At 27.9% G+C, this 15269-nt stretch overlaps 1 protein-coding gene across 4 annotated transcripts in view; it reads right to left on the bottom strand.

Annotated features, from left to right (window-relative positions):
- Positions 1–651: 651 nt before the first annotated feature.
- LOC111618632 (nuclear hormone receptor FTZ-F1 beta-like) overlaps positions 652–15269 on the bottom strand; it is a 56761-nt gene continuing 42143 nt past the window's right edge. For 3 of the 4 annotated variants that reach the window (XM_023360188.1, XM_023360187.1, XM_023360189.1), the window contains exons 4-10: positions 14293–14555; positions 13828–14161; positions 11528–11929; positions 7957–8130; positions 7314–7561; positions 6991–7243; positions 652–1272 (exon numbers count right to left, since the gene is read on the bottom strand). In XM_023360188.1, the coding sequence (XP_023215956.1) occupies positions 1028–1272; positions 6991–7243; positions 7314–7561; positions 7957–8130; positions 11528–11929; positions 13828–14161; positions 14293–14555 (1919 nt within the window). In that variant the 3' untranslated portion in view covers positions 652–1027. Of the gene's footprint in view, positions 1273–1741; positions 2183–6990; positions 7244–7313; positions 7562–7956; positions 8131–11527; positions 11930–13827; positions 14162–14292; positions 14556–15269 lie in introns of those variants that run through there. The other variant, XM_023360190.1, reaches the window with a different exon arrangement.

Below are 15269 nucleotides of genomic sequence, written 5' to 3'. Positions count from 1 at the left end.
GGCAATTTCGCACTTTATCTGGCTCTTTCAGACCACTAGCATCTATAATATAAAAGAAAAGAAAGCTTAAAAATTAAATTTCTTAGTAATTTTGTTAAAATAATCGATTTATTAATAAATTATAATTGTTTCTATTACTCAGTTCAAAGATTGTAAGAATTCAGCAATCTTTTTCCATAGAAAATTAATGAAAGAAATCACCAAATAACCAAAACTTCAGCAAAAAACATAATACTTTAATAAAATTAACATTTTCAACTGACTTTATTGGCCATTGTCAGGTTTATAATGAAAATATTGTCAAATATAAAATAGAATTTTCAAATTTGATTAAAAAGAATGATTATTCAATATTAAGTTGAACTGGATTGATGATGGCTGATAAAATTGGTTAAAAACATTAGTTTTATTAAAGTGGTGTTCTTTTTTCTTTTGCTATATTTTTGGTTATTGTGATGACTTCTTGCTTATATATCCAATTCCTCAATTCCTTTGATTGTTTTTTAATTAATGAATTTAATTAATGTTTAAATTACTGAAATATACTCATATACAAATTAGTAAATATGAGGTATGAATTCATATTTTGTGTTTGCATTCATACCTTGAATCAAAGTGAGAAGCCAAAAGTGTGAATTTCTTTTAATTATAATAATAATGATGATAATCATAATAATAAAAGGTTGCTGGAAATTCCTGGTAGCACAGGCAGCATAATAATTTCCATATTCTTTGATGTAATTAATATTTGCTTTATAGAAAACAATAAACAAAAGATAAAATTACATTCAATTAACATAAAGTAGAAGCTTTTAACAACGAGTTTGCTTGATAGCCAAATAAAATTCTTGTTGGCACCAATTAACACAGGTAGCTTTTTGTGTTGTCAATGGAAAATAACAGTAACATGGCTTAATCTGATTGTATATGCTATAGGAACATTCTATGCAATCGATTCTTTGCTCCATTTGGCAGTGTTTTATGTGCATAAGTAGCAACTAATTTTTGCAGAAGCAGAAGTTTTTAGCTAATGATCACCTCGCAACAATTCCATGAGAAGATTGAAACTTGGAACTTCTCCAATCCTTTGTTTGCTTGCTAATGATTCTTTACCTACTTGACACGCACGTTCTAGATCTGGAATCCTAAGTAACAATTCTCCAAATTTGCTAGGTAAGTGAGGATAATGAGTCCGAGTATAAGTTTGAAGAGCTTCTAAAACTTGTTTTTGGCAATTTCGCACTTTATCTGGCTCTTTCAGACCACTAGCATCTATAATATAAAAGAAAAGAAAGCTTAAAAATTAAATTTCTTAGTAATTTTGTTAAAATAATCGATTTATTAATAAATTATAATTGTTTCTATTACTCAGTTCAAAGATTGTAAGAATTCAGCAATCTTTTTCCATAGAAAATTAATGAAAGAAATCACCAAATAACCAAAACTTCAGCAAAAAACATAATACTTTAATAAAATTAACATTTTCAACTGACTTTATTGGCCATTGTCAGGTTTATAATGAAAATATTGTCAAATATAAAATAGAATTTTCAAATTTGATTAAAAAGAATGATTATTCAATATTAAGNATATACGTATTTTGGAAATGTTGAGTCGAATTAGTCTAGAATCAATTAATTTTATGAAAGAAAACCTTTCAAACAGCCGTAGTCCGTAAACTATGATTCCTACAAAATTGATTCATAAAGAACGGAACGTATCTACCGTCTTATAGGGGGATCTACTGTATTTAGAAAAGCTATATAAATACTATATAACAGGTAATGCCAGGCAGCTCTATTTCCATGCACTTCTGTTTACATAATACCTGTAGCTATTCATTTTAATCCCATATCATAATAGTGTCTAGAACTGTCTAAATGTTGTAGGTTTTTACATGTTAAAAAAGGAGTTTAAATTAAATATTCTTTACCTGCAAAGCTGATTTGAACTGATGCAAACATTGAGCAATATAGTTGAAACCATCTATTATAGGTTCACATGGACTACTCATAATTTACAAATGTGATTCTTTCTACAGCACCAATTTTATAAAGAAGTGATGCAGAATGCATGCTTGATCTTTTTTGTATTTCAAGAGAAAAAACAGCCATTGATTCCAATCTAATGATCTTCGAGGTTATGTAACAGACTTACCTCTTCATCTATCTTCCATGCAATGCTATTAAAAGAAGAAAAAGCATATCCTGTATTGTTCTGAAGTACTTTCATATAGTGGTAACAGGTTTGAGATCCGTTAGCTTGCAAGCAGTTTTCTATCAATTGGTCAGTCAAATCTCAATCATGTTTATATATTTATATAATTTTAATTTAAATATTTTTCAAATATAAATTAAAGAGCTTAAATAGTTCCAAGAAACTTAATTTTTTCAAAAGTGTTGTTCAAAAAGAAGTGATTTAAGGAATCTAAAAATTGCTAACCTATGAAGACATATCCAACTTCTTTAATAAACTGTTTATCATTAAGTCAATTATTAACTTAATTATGGAGTTGAAAAGATGTCAGAGTATCTGGACAGGATGTTTCCTAGCCTTAAATGGTAAAGCATGGTCTTCTAATGGTTGCTGGCATTTATTAGAATTGTAATTTATTTGCATAATAATTAAAACAGAGATGATGTAACTAACCATGCGGCTGAAATTTACAGTACCACATTTTCCTATAATGATAACTCTCATAAAGGAAATTTTTCCCATAAAACTTTCTCCCACACATTCTGAAAGTTAGTAAATTTTATTAAGTATCGCTTTTATTTATTATTATAGCAGCTTAAAAAAGATGTAGTTTAATTAACAATACGTAATACTGTATTTCCTTTATTCTAAGATTCACTACATATTTTTTTACTCAGTTTACTCATCTGAAATAAAACTGCATCTTAAGGCTGCTGCAAACTAGGCAATACCATCATTTTCAACGCGACATCAGAGGAAATTTTTATGGTCACGTGATTGTTTTGATTTGAAGATTGAGCAAATTCGCTGCTTATAATATCACTTGTGATGTAGTTCTACATCACAATTAACATTTTGTCTACCCCTCTACAAACTATTGTTTAGTAGTTCTGTTTTATAAAATGACGATGATCTATGATGACTTGCATCAGCGAATGGAAGCAGCCAAAAGCTAACATCAGTAGACTTTGACTGCTTCCATTTTCTTTTTTTGTCTGTTTGTCAGAAATTTAATAAATAAACAAAAATGAAATCAAGGACCCAACAAATTTCAATAAAATCAATGAAATAATTTATATTCTTACTTCTAAGATAATCTATCAAACAGCTCTGTTTCATAATACTAGTGTAGCCAAAATGTGAAATGTGAAGCACAAATATGCTTTTTTTGTGCTTACAGTGCATACTCTTTTTTGAAAAAACTTTCAAATGTGCACGAGTGTTGTCAATCGCCACCTGAAAATCAAACTTCTTGGATCCAAGACACATTGAATATACTGCATACTTCCATCAAAGAGTATGATATAGAGTGATGTTGAGTCAATGACAGGCATTCAAATGCCATCATGTGGGCAATGATCAAACAAATTTGCTTAAACCAGTTTGTTTCAATATTGTCTAGTTTGCAGTAACCTTTAGAATCAATGATGTCTTACATTCAAAGTCCAAAATAACAATAAAAATACATTGTGAACTGACCACATAATGCATTATTACCACTCATTTTCATTGACCAACTTGTAGAAAACTATTTGCAAGCGATAGAATGACAGAGCCCATATCTATGACCACTATATAAAAATACTTCGGAACAATGTGTGATATTCTTTTTGTTCTTTTAACAGCATTTTATGGAAGCTAAACTGCAAGAAATGAGTGTATTACCTAATCTCTAAAATCACTAAATTGAAATCGATAGATATTTTTTCTGAAGTGTACACACATTTGAACTTCTGTTTTTTAAATGGAGTTCTAATACACACAGATTTTTTATTTAAATTTAAATAATGGACTTCCACTATATAAATTCTTTAGAATTATTTAAAAGAGGGTAAATATATATTAACTTTGATGAACGTGAAGATGGTTTATTAAAAAGCCAAAAAAAGTACTTACTAAATTTAAAATTGGTGCTATTAGTTTTTATTTTTAAATAATATTTAATTTGCAAAAATATTTTAATATGATTCCTAGAATTCCTTAGTAACAGACTTCTCAAATACATAATTTTCTGGTAAAGCTTTAGATAAATATTTCTAGATTTACCTATAATCTTTACATAAAGAATGAGTTTTATAATTTGCTAATTGTTGAAATTAATGAAATATTTTATGATTCTCAAACACAAATTCGCGCTACTATTTAAATACTTTCATCTTTATTCAGTTGATATGAGTATTACTACATGTTTCGGGCACTGCCCCTCATCAGCCAACCAAACATTAAAAAAATATACATAAAAAATCTTTTTTCACATGACAACATCACACAGAAAAGCTATTTTACAAAAATATATATCTAAATATTTAAGTTTGGAATCTAATGGTATGTCTTGCAAATGAATTTAAACATTTAGATATATATATTTTTGTAAAATAGCTTTTCTGTGTGAAGTTGTCTTGTTAAAAAAGATTTTTTATGTATACTTTTTTAATGTTTAGTTGGCTGATGAGGGGCAGTGCCCGAAATGTGTAGTAATACTCGTATCAACTGAATAAAGATGAAAAAAACACCAAGTGTTTAAATAGTAGCGCAAATTTGTGTTTGAGAATCATAGAAAATTATAAAACATGGTTTCGGAGAATTGATTAATGAAATATTCTCAAATATGCAATTTATCTTGTATACTTTTCTACATAACTGTAGATAGGTATTTGCAATTTTACAAAAATATCAAGTAGAAATTAATCAAATAGTTTTTACTAGTTAGAAGTTTATCACTAAATATATAAATTTATTTTGCATATGAAATCATATATAATTAAATTAAGCAAACAATATTGAATTATTTAAACTAATTTGGCTGATAAATAGTCCAGATAAAATCTGGTGATAATCTTTTCAAATCAAATAACTAAATCTAATGATATTTAGTTATGTGATTTAAAAAGAATAATAAAAATAACTAAATATGTGAAGAAATGTTTTACAACATTGAATTAAAGATTAAAAAATTGGAAATTATTAATTGTTAAAATTAAGTAATGAAAATTATAACATACAGTCGACCCCCCCTGTAACACTGTTGATAATTCCGTTTTATATGAATTCCATGTTGTACGAGTCGCTTAGATTTTACAAATACGTGTGCCGGACTGTGAACGGCTCACGNTATTTTTCAGAAGCTATGTCAGATCTTTCTATTTATAAACTTAGTCATTATTCTGCTCCTGTTTCTGGTGGAACTGAAGTTATTATGCTTTGTGATAAAATTGTTAAAAGTAAGAAATGCTTTTCAGTGTTCTCCTATTAAAAATTGTTTATAAAGACTATTAAAAGTTCACAATATGTATTGGAAACTAAATTTTTCTTTTACTGATAGATGACTTTAAAGATAACTTGCGTCTTATTACAGTAGAAACTCTATTAACTGGGACATGATGGAAGGATGTGCCAGATAATTGAAAACCACAAAGAATTTTCATGTATATGATAGCTTAAAATAACAGTTTTAATATACAGGTTAATTAATCTTAATTTGCACAATTCTTCCTGTATACGGACATATTAGGAATGTGAATCCAAAGAAATTATAATTTTATTGTATAGGTACAATGATGACACTGTTTCTTGACTTTCCATTTCATTTCAGTTCCATTTTACCATTTCATGAGATGAATTTCACACACAAATATTAAGATCATAGACTATGTAATTGTGAGTCCTCATTTTCTATTCAATGAAAGAGTTTATTATAAAAACTGTTGGTTGTTGATATACTTCATAAAAATAGAATTCATTATTTAATTAATATAAATGTTGCTACGTAAAAAAAACTCACTCGGTAGCTGACCAGTACAACTGATTGCATGACAATGTGTATATAATCAATTACATGATAACATAAATTATTTCATATTTCTGCAACTGGTTGTGTAAGAATAGATCATTGACTGATAATCCTGTAGTTGCAAAACATTAAATTATTTTTTTCCCCTAAGCCTGTGTCTTTACAATTATATATGGTCATAAATCAAGGGATACCAGTATGTGAAAACTGGGTCAGCTTTGGTGTACTTTCTGTCTCACTGAAGATGGCTGTTAAAAAAAATCATTGAAAGTTGATAAGTACACAAATACTGCTCAACTCTCTCCAATTATTGTCAAGATTCCTGACACCAGTTAGAAATATACTATATAATTATCTTTCAAGTGGCTAAAGATGTTTAGAAACAACCAGAAATTTTAGAAGGTTATACTTTAAATATTAAATAACATGGGATACGTGCATTACATGGATTTCATGAATATGTGGGCCAACAATGGAGTTATGCATAAATCCAATCCAAATACAAGCTACCATACAACTGTATATATTTATTATAGGAGATTATAATTATCAACAGTGTTATAGGGAGGTCGACTGTATACTTAAGAAATTCATACTTTGGATCTTACCCTGTATATAAAATAAGATGAAACTTAAATTATTATACTCTTACTAAACTAATTCAATATACCAAGAATTTGAATAATTCATAAATTTATATTCAAACTACTTATTTTGAAGCAAAAATCAACAAAAAGTAAATGTTTTATATAATTAAACCCCTTTTAAGCTACTTATGAAAAAATTAAATTGTTAAAAGAACATATCTTTAGTTTATTTATTTTTTCAGTGACTTAAAGATGACTTATTTACCTAAAGCATTTGATTTTTTGCTTCAAAGCAAGCATTCCTAAATATATTTTTTGATTTTATGATGCAGGTGTCCTGTAACTTGTACATTAATTGTCAGATATTATAATATTAAAATTGAAATATATACATACATAATTAAATTCTGAAATTACCTGAAGTTAATAATATTATTACTTTTAAACAAACATATTCATATTGATCAACTTGAAGATGCCTCATATGCTCTGTCATATTTAGCATTCTTTCAATAACTGGCCCAAGTCCTATCATTCTGGCTTCTGATAAATTAAGATATTTACCATGCGATACTCTTATTTCATTTGGTGTGGCCATTGACCGATAACAACAACTTAATAACAGCAATTCACACCAAGAATTAATCAGCAATGCAATCTGATCATCAGTCTGAAATAAAAACATGAAATAATTATGTAAGTTTTAACCATTTCAAAAATTATATTAAGATAAAACTGACCTGTATTTCCCTAAATAAAGGAAGGCTCTTGCACCATTTAACAATTTTAAACAATCGATTATCTGCTATGTTACACAAATTTCCTAAGAAATCTGGATCTCCATCCGTCATCTTATCGGTCAACTGTTCTGACAGTCTGTTGCCTTCTCTATCTGTTGAATACCAAAGATGTTCAACTGCCAGAATACTTTGAATTAAAGCTGGAATTGTTGGTTGTTTTAAGTCTTCAGGAGAATGGCGAGAGGAATCTGTCAACATGGATATAAAGCAATAAGAATAGATCAGTTAATTTAAAATACACATACAGTTATACTGTATAATTCACTATAGAATTTTTATAATTAAAATGAATTTTAGAAATAGTAGAAGAAAGTTTATTCCCTTAATCTTTCTTTTAGATATTTACAAAAACAATAACTAAAATATAATCATTAATTCATTATCTTTTTCTTCAGTTCTATACCAATAATCTTGATAAAATATGTCATGAATTATAATGAATATCTTGTAATTATAAAACTATTTTTATATTACATAAAAGGATATTTATAAACAACTATAATTTAATAAATTAAAGAATATACATACAAAGATATTAAGGATATTCATTATTTTAAAAAATATATATTTGATGAAGAAATACCTGTGGATGGTCTTGTCAGAGATTGTCCTGAACTAGTTCTAGTACTTTCACTGGAGACAGGTGATGGCGAACAGTCTGAAGATGACATACGACTGTCACCTAATGGCTGATTTGGCAAAGTATAAGAACATTGGTAAGTGCTTCGACCCCCACGAGTTCGGTCTTCTCTTATTGCTACAAAATAAAGTTTCACATATATATATTTCATTATCTAGAATATATTTAAAAAATAAAAATATAAGTTCTCTGCATTTTAAATGAAGTAGATCTAACTAAGGCATAGTGTGTATTTCAACAAGCCGTTTTGAATCAGATTAGATCTAGAGCCGATTTTTACTTAAATTTTTGAAAACATGTATTTCATAAAAGTAGTTTATTCTAGACTTAATCTAGACAAATTACATGAAGTGGTATTCAGTGCTGATTCTTAGATCTATGTAATAGTTGATCTAGAAAGAAGTAAGAGTATACACAGTTTGTTCAATCATTGAGACTATTTACCATATTTTCAATTATATCAATAATTTTTTTCTTCACATTTTTATTGTTTTCAAGCATACTAATGTGTAAACATCATTTTAATACAAACTATAAATAATCCCTTTTACTTTTTGGAAAAGCTGTTCATGTAAAAGTATCATAGAAAATGTTTAAGCTAGGAATAGTCAACTCATTTCTTACTGTGGTTAACCGAATGATTGTGATCAACCTGTTGACCACCTTTGATTATGCTTATCAGCGCTTTTTTTATAAGTCTTTAAAAAGTGATAATTTTTAGTTTTTAAATAATTAAATCTTATTTTCTAGAAATGTTAATATTCATTCAATCAAATAGATGTAATAAGATTAAAACTGGGTTATTTCTGCTTAACATTAAATTGCTCAATGGTTCATGCTTCCATCTGAGAAAATTGGCCAAATACTTATTGAAAACTTCTCCTATGCTTTCTTTTTATTGCATAACTGCCTTTATATCATACTCTTTACTTTTGATAGTAATTGCATTTGTGTAATGTTCACCTAAATGTTTTTCCCTTCTTCAGAAAACCTGTGCACATCCTAGACTTTTTTCTGATATCTTTCTACTATCAGCAATGAAACGAATCTGGCTTGTCTATCAGTTTATAGCTAATGAGAAGAGTAACAATTCTTATAATAGTCATATGACGATGATTGTCTAAACTACTTAAATCTGTATCTTTCAAATGCCTTTTAATATTGGTTTAACTGATGGCTACAAATATAAAAAAAATATTATTAACTTATATGATTACTTTTAGTGCAGAGATAAATAAAAAGTCAATCTGAATATTACATTGAAGAAGAAACGTATCTGATGTAAAGATTATTTTGAATGTAGAAATTTGAATTTGGTTCTTTATTAAAAGATGTATGTAAACAAATCCTTGATTTATAATCAGAAAAAAATGGAAAAATACCAGTGGCGTAGCATAGTGGGGGTGGCCAACCCAGAGTGGCACTTTTTAGGGGGCGGAAAAATACAGAGTCTATTGGCTTTTGTTTACCAATATTATTTACAAAGGTTTTTTATAGTATTCAATTTGATGCCATTGTCTTTATATAATTAATGATGATAGTATGTTTTCTTGATTCTAATGCACCATCAAATCTAATACACACCTGATATGACACCTGTCAAACTAACTTTTTTTGGGTTTTGCCATGTCAAACCCAAAAAAGTTAGCTTGAAAATGTAATACATGCTCTATATAACATCGCAGTCACAAAATTTTAATGTATTTAAAAAGTAATAAATGCATTTTTTGAAAGTATTTTACTTTCATGTTTATAGTGCTTCATGATGTCCACATTTTTGAATGTATTCATCTATGACATTATCAAGTACAGATTATCATATAATCAATGTTTTAACAGCAAGATTTCATGTCCGTATGAACAAGATACTGACATGAAATTTATCATATACATAGTATCACACTGAAATATCTGTATACATATTCTTCAGTGTAGTGGATAATTCTTTGCTAATGCTTTATAGAAGATTTGTCTTTTGGAAATCATTCATTTGCTCCCTGTAGATCAAAGAACCACAAACTGTTCTAAAACCAAAATTAAAACTGAAGTAGTGAGAGGGACATTACCATGTCTATAACAACATGATAATACAAGTGAATTGTCAAGCAGAGTGAAGAGCAAATGACAGAAATGAAGCTACATTATACTGACATTGCATTCCAAAAAATTTTTGAGATGCAATGTCATCTGCCAATTTTTCAGATTAAAAAAAAAAGTGCATCTTAGAATTAAGAAAATACAGTAATTAGAAGTTATACACATACAGTCAAACCTTGGGTTTTGAACTTAATTTGTTTATAAAAGTTGTTCAAAAACCAATTTGTTCTAAAACCAAAACAAATTTTTCTGTAATAAACAATAAAAAATAGATAATTCCATTCCCAACCCCCAAAACAAAACTGTTTTTTACTTGTTTAGCTGTATTTCATGCATAAAAATGCCTATAAAAGCAATATAATATTATATTTTATATATATATATTAGAAGCAAAATGTTCCATCACCACCAACTGAAACCAAAACTAACACTTTAACTTTATCCACATTTTCCAAAATATTATGCTTCAATTAATTTGATTTCAATTTTATTTTCAGTATAAAGGCCAGTTTTAATTAATAATTTATTATTTTTAGTTTTAATTAACTGGCTACCTAGTATTAAAAAGTATTATATATTAATATTATATGAATAAATTTTTGGCATTTAATTTAACTTAATCGTATTTAAACACAAATTCTTGGATGCCATTTATATTATGCGAATGTTAATTAGCATAGATTTTATTAATTAATTTGATTTAAATTCAACTGTGGTGTGTACCAAAAAATGTTTCCTACATGCACATTGAAATGTAATTTAAATAGCAATGTCATTGATGACTTGTATTGTGATGCAAGGTGATTTTGGTGCCACTAACTTCTGGAATTGGTAGTCCTGTCATTTATTGGTTGTGCCATCGACTTTCTTTAACATAGGATGTATAAGAAGTTGACCATCTGTTGCAGGATCTTGCTGAGTAACTTGTATGGCAACAGAGTTATTGCATGGCAACCAGGACAAAAAAAGAGTTCAAAATTTTGTTCATAAACCAAATTGTTTGTAAAGTGAGATGTTCGAAACTGGAAGTTTCACTATATGTTATACATCAGATGCATGACATTGGTAATGTCAACAAAACAAGCTTCTACTTTACCTTTGTACAATTTGAATGTTAACACCAAATAGAAAAGTTATACATGTTCAATAAGTTCATAATATTATCATCATTAAATCACATTCTGCTATTTTAAACAATTCCTTTTCATTGCTAAATTTTTCTTTACGAAAAGTCATATCATATTTAATAATTAAATGAACAGAAACATAAATACATTCCTATTTTAAATTATCATTTTGTAGTTTATGTATTCAGCAAAATCTATTATGGCCGGAAATTTCACGAGAAATATATTAAACATATCACTATTATTACATGTTAATTATATATATATATATTTTAATAAATTTTAATTACCTTCCAATTTCATCCCTGTTTTTAAACATTTATCAAATCTACAGGCTGGACATTTTTTTCTTGTGTTAATGGCAATATGACAATTGGCCCCTCGAAGACAAACATAGTTTTTTTTATTCTGGACAGTCCTTTTAAAAAATCCTTTACAACTCTCACAGGAAAAAATACCATAATGGAATCCCGAAATACGATCTCCACATATCGGACACGGGCCACTCAGGAGTTGCTGTCTCGAGATTCCTTGCCCCGCTGACATACCCAGAGGACTCTGGGAAGGATCATGGACAATATTGTTCTTTCCTTCCTCACTACTATTATCTGCTGATAACCTTTGTGTGGGACTGGCAAAATCACTGGCATTTGATTCATCTGATGCACTTGATGCTACAGATGCACTGGAAGCTATTTGTAAATGGATAAAAATTTAATTGTTAAAAAATATAAACACACAAAAATATACAAAAATGAAAAAAGTTACAATTGCAACTGAATTTTTATTAAAAATATTTTATATTTTGAAAATTATATTTGAAAATCTAATTCTACATTGTTTTCCCATCTTTAATGGTTAATGGCAATAAAGATTTGTCCTGTTTATAACAGACAAAAGTAAGACTATTAACATAGTCTGTAGTGTGTAAATGTTTTGTATTTTGTAAATCTACTCAAATTAAAAGTAAGACTTTCAAGAGAATTTCTTGCTATTTACGTGATTTATAATAATTGTCTTTTAATTGTTAAACAAGATAATGAAAATAAAATTCCATTAAATAAAATTGAATTGGAGTTATTTATATTATTTCACTTTTTATAATGTAATAGAACTTAATATTCCATATTTTATAAGTTAATAAAAAAGTCTTCAATCAAGTCAAAAAGAGAAAGCTAGATAGCCAATTAAATATAGATTAATACAACTTTTTTTAATTTTTTTTTAAATAAAACTTAAGATAGTTTCAGGACTAATATAGACTGAAATTGTTTATTTTTAATCTAAACAGTCGAACCTGTTTATCCAGATCACATTAATCTGTATTTCTAGTTTATCCAGATTTAAAACCTAATCCCTGGCTCAGAAGTATGAAAGACAGACATATGGAAAACCTATAAACATGAAAAAAATGAATGAACTACTAAGTACTTTCTTGCATGAGTATTCTTTGTCATGTATTCCATGAGAATCTTTTCTAATATTACAGGATTTTCAATTATAAAAAACTGCTTTTTTCCTGTAATAAAAATGTGCTTCTCATGGCAGTCAACATGTTAGTAAGTTTACTGTTTATAACCTGGAGAGTAAGGTTACTGTTATCTAATTTTAATAATTATAATTAAATTTATTTATTTATTTTTTCACCAGTAGTAGAATTTTGAACTAATTATTATTATTATTTTTGGATTTTCCTTTTCCTCGTGGTCCATGTAACATATATACCGTTTCATCAAAATACGTCAAAGAGAACAGACTCTATACATGTCTGAGTAGGGCAACTTTAATTATAACCACCCTGTATGTATAAATAATAATAAATAGATGATATAAAACTGTAAACTAAGTTTGCTTTACTCTGATTTTTGTTTTATCAAAACATCATTTAGATATTTAAAATTATATATAACATTACAGATTTGAATAATAAGTTTTAAATCTTAAAAGTTTTTAATATAAACAAACTTTAAATTTAATTCCTTGAAAAATAATATATTATTAGGATATAAATGCCATTTTTGTGATAAAAATTTCTTTGTAAAGAAATGCCAAAGAATTAGTATAAAAAGATGATGATGAAAGACAATACTTTGTCATTAATCCTTGTCTTTTTCTACTAATCAGTTACGCAATTTCTGTTACTCAGAGTAATTGTGACTTCTTCCACATTATCTGCTTTTAATATATCAAAAAAATTAATAAAATGGCATGATTTTATATATATATATATATATCAATTGAACTGATTTAGAAATAGTTTTATGTTGAATATTTAAAAGCAATTTTTTGTTTAATTATTGAAGCGCAAGATAATGTAGCTTTCTAATTTGCTTGAGCGATACTATAAATATCACTTACATCATGAATATGAACTGAACATGAAATACAAAGCTAATCTTGCCAAACATACTATTAATACAATATGTTTGAAAACATGTTTATATAATTACACATAAATGTAAAATTATATAAGTATTTTTAGTATCACTCAAGCACAAACTAAAAGCTACATTATCTTATACTTCAACTTTTGTTATTGATTGTTTATTAAAAATACCATGTCTATAAATATTGATTAAAAATAAAATACCAGTTGAGCGTGCATCCTGAGTTGATCGTTGTAAAAGAGGAGAAATATGTATCACTCTAGTTTCAAAACTCGTATTTTCAGAATGAGTTGTATGAACTGCAATATTATTTTCATTATTTAAAGTAACAGATGACTGATCTGGTACTGTCCAGTGCACATGATTTGGAGGAGAAGGAGCATTGTATACTACACGACGTGAATTATTTGTATAAATATGAGCAGGACTTATGTCAGGAGAATAACTCGTGGGACCATCATTATCACTTCGTCTTCCTTGGCTAGGACTTTGTGATGGTGAACAGATTACACTATTTTCAGTAGCTCCATGCCTTCCCTGAAGAAAAATTATTAAATTAAATGATTTTAATAATATTTAAAGATCTTCTACAAAGAAATAATATATAACATACATAATAACTTGTTAGTTATTTATGACTGATAATGAAATCAAATATATAGATTTACCTGAGACGGACTACTCAATGGAGAATACACTGAACCATCACTGCTATTACCAGTAGTGTGTCGAGAGAGAACGGGGCTTGGATTATATAATGCAGAAACATATCGGCCGAGCAGGGGACTCTGGGCTGGAGAATAAGAGGAACGAGAACTTGAACTACTTGTAGGACGAGTGAGTACAGGACTCGGACTTTGGCTGTAGGGACCGGTATAACCAATCATATGTCTGCTCTGGGCAGGACTATGATGACCACACAAAGAATTTTCTGTAAATAATAATAAATACCTATTAAATTACATACACATTAAAATAATGGACATTAAAATTTATGACAAATGGATTAAATTTGAGAATATGAATATATTTGTAATAACAACAGAATATAAATGAAGTTTCTCATCACAAGAAAATGTTTCTCAATATTTATTCTCAATCAGCATTACATAATTTATTTCGTATAGTTAATCTGTAAAAATATAATAGCATACACCTTGTTTTCTTTTGAAAAATTAATGTATGTATATTTAAGAATACAGGCATAAAATAATATAAAATGACAAAAATCAAACTGCATTCTATAGTTTACCTTTATTTACAAATTATTCTCTAGTACTTTTGGATAACCAAATCCATTGTCAAGAGACATACAAATGAATTAACTTAGTAGCTGTCATCTAAGTCTCCATAACCCAGATGTTGCATCAATCATCTATGATCCTTATCACCTACTCCTAATTATCCCATCCCCTACCAAGAAAACTACTTCACACCTCTCACTCAGCCATACATGCAACATCAGTCAACTACTATATGAGAACTGCATTTCTTACTCAGCAAAAACAATGACTAAAACTAACAATAAAAACATTGGACACAAAACTAGCCTAACTTCTTTTCCACTCAAAGTGATTGCATATCTCTTTTTTACTATTAATGTTTTTGTCTGTTGCTTCTTTACAGGATTTTACATATCTGAATA

Source organism: Centruroides sculpturatus, unplaced genomic scaffold, assembly GCF_000671375.1.
Source record: "Centruroides sculpturatus isolate CEXI.00-Female unplaced genomic scaffold, Cexi_2.0 scaffold94, whole genome shotgun sequence".
In the NCBI taxonomy this organism is placed as follows: Eukaryota; Metazoa; Arthropoda; class Arachnida; order Scorpiones; family Buthidae; genus Centruroides; species Centruroides sculpturatus.
This window is presented reverse-complemented; position numbering and strand designations above follow the sequence as displayed.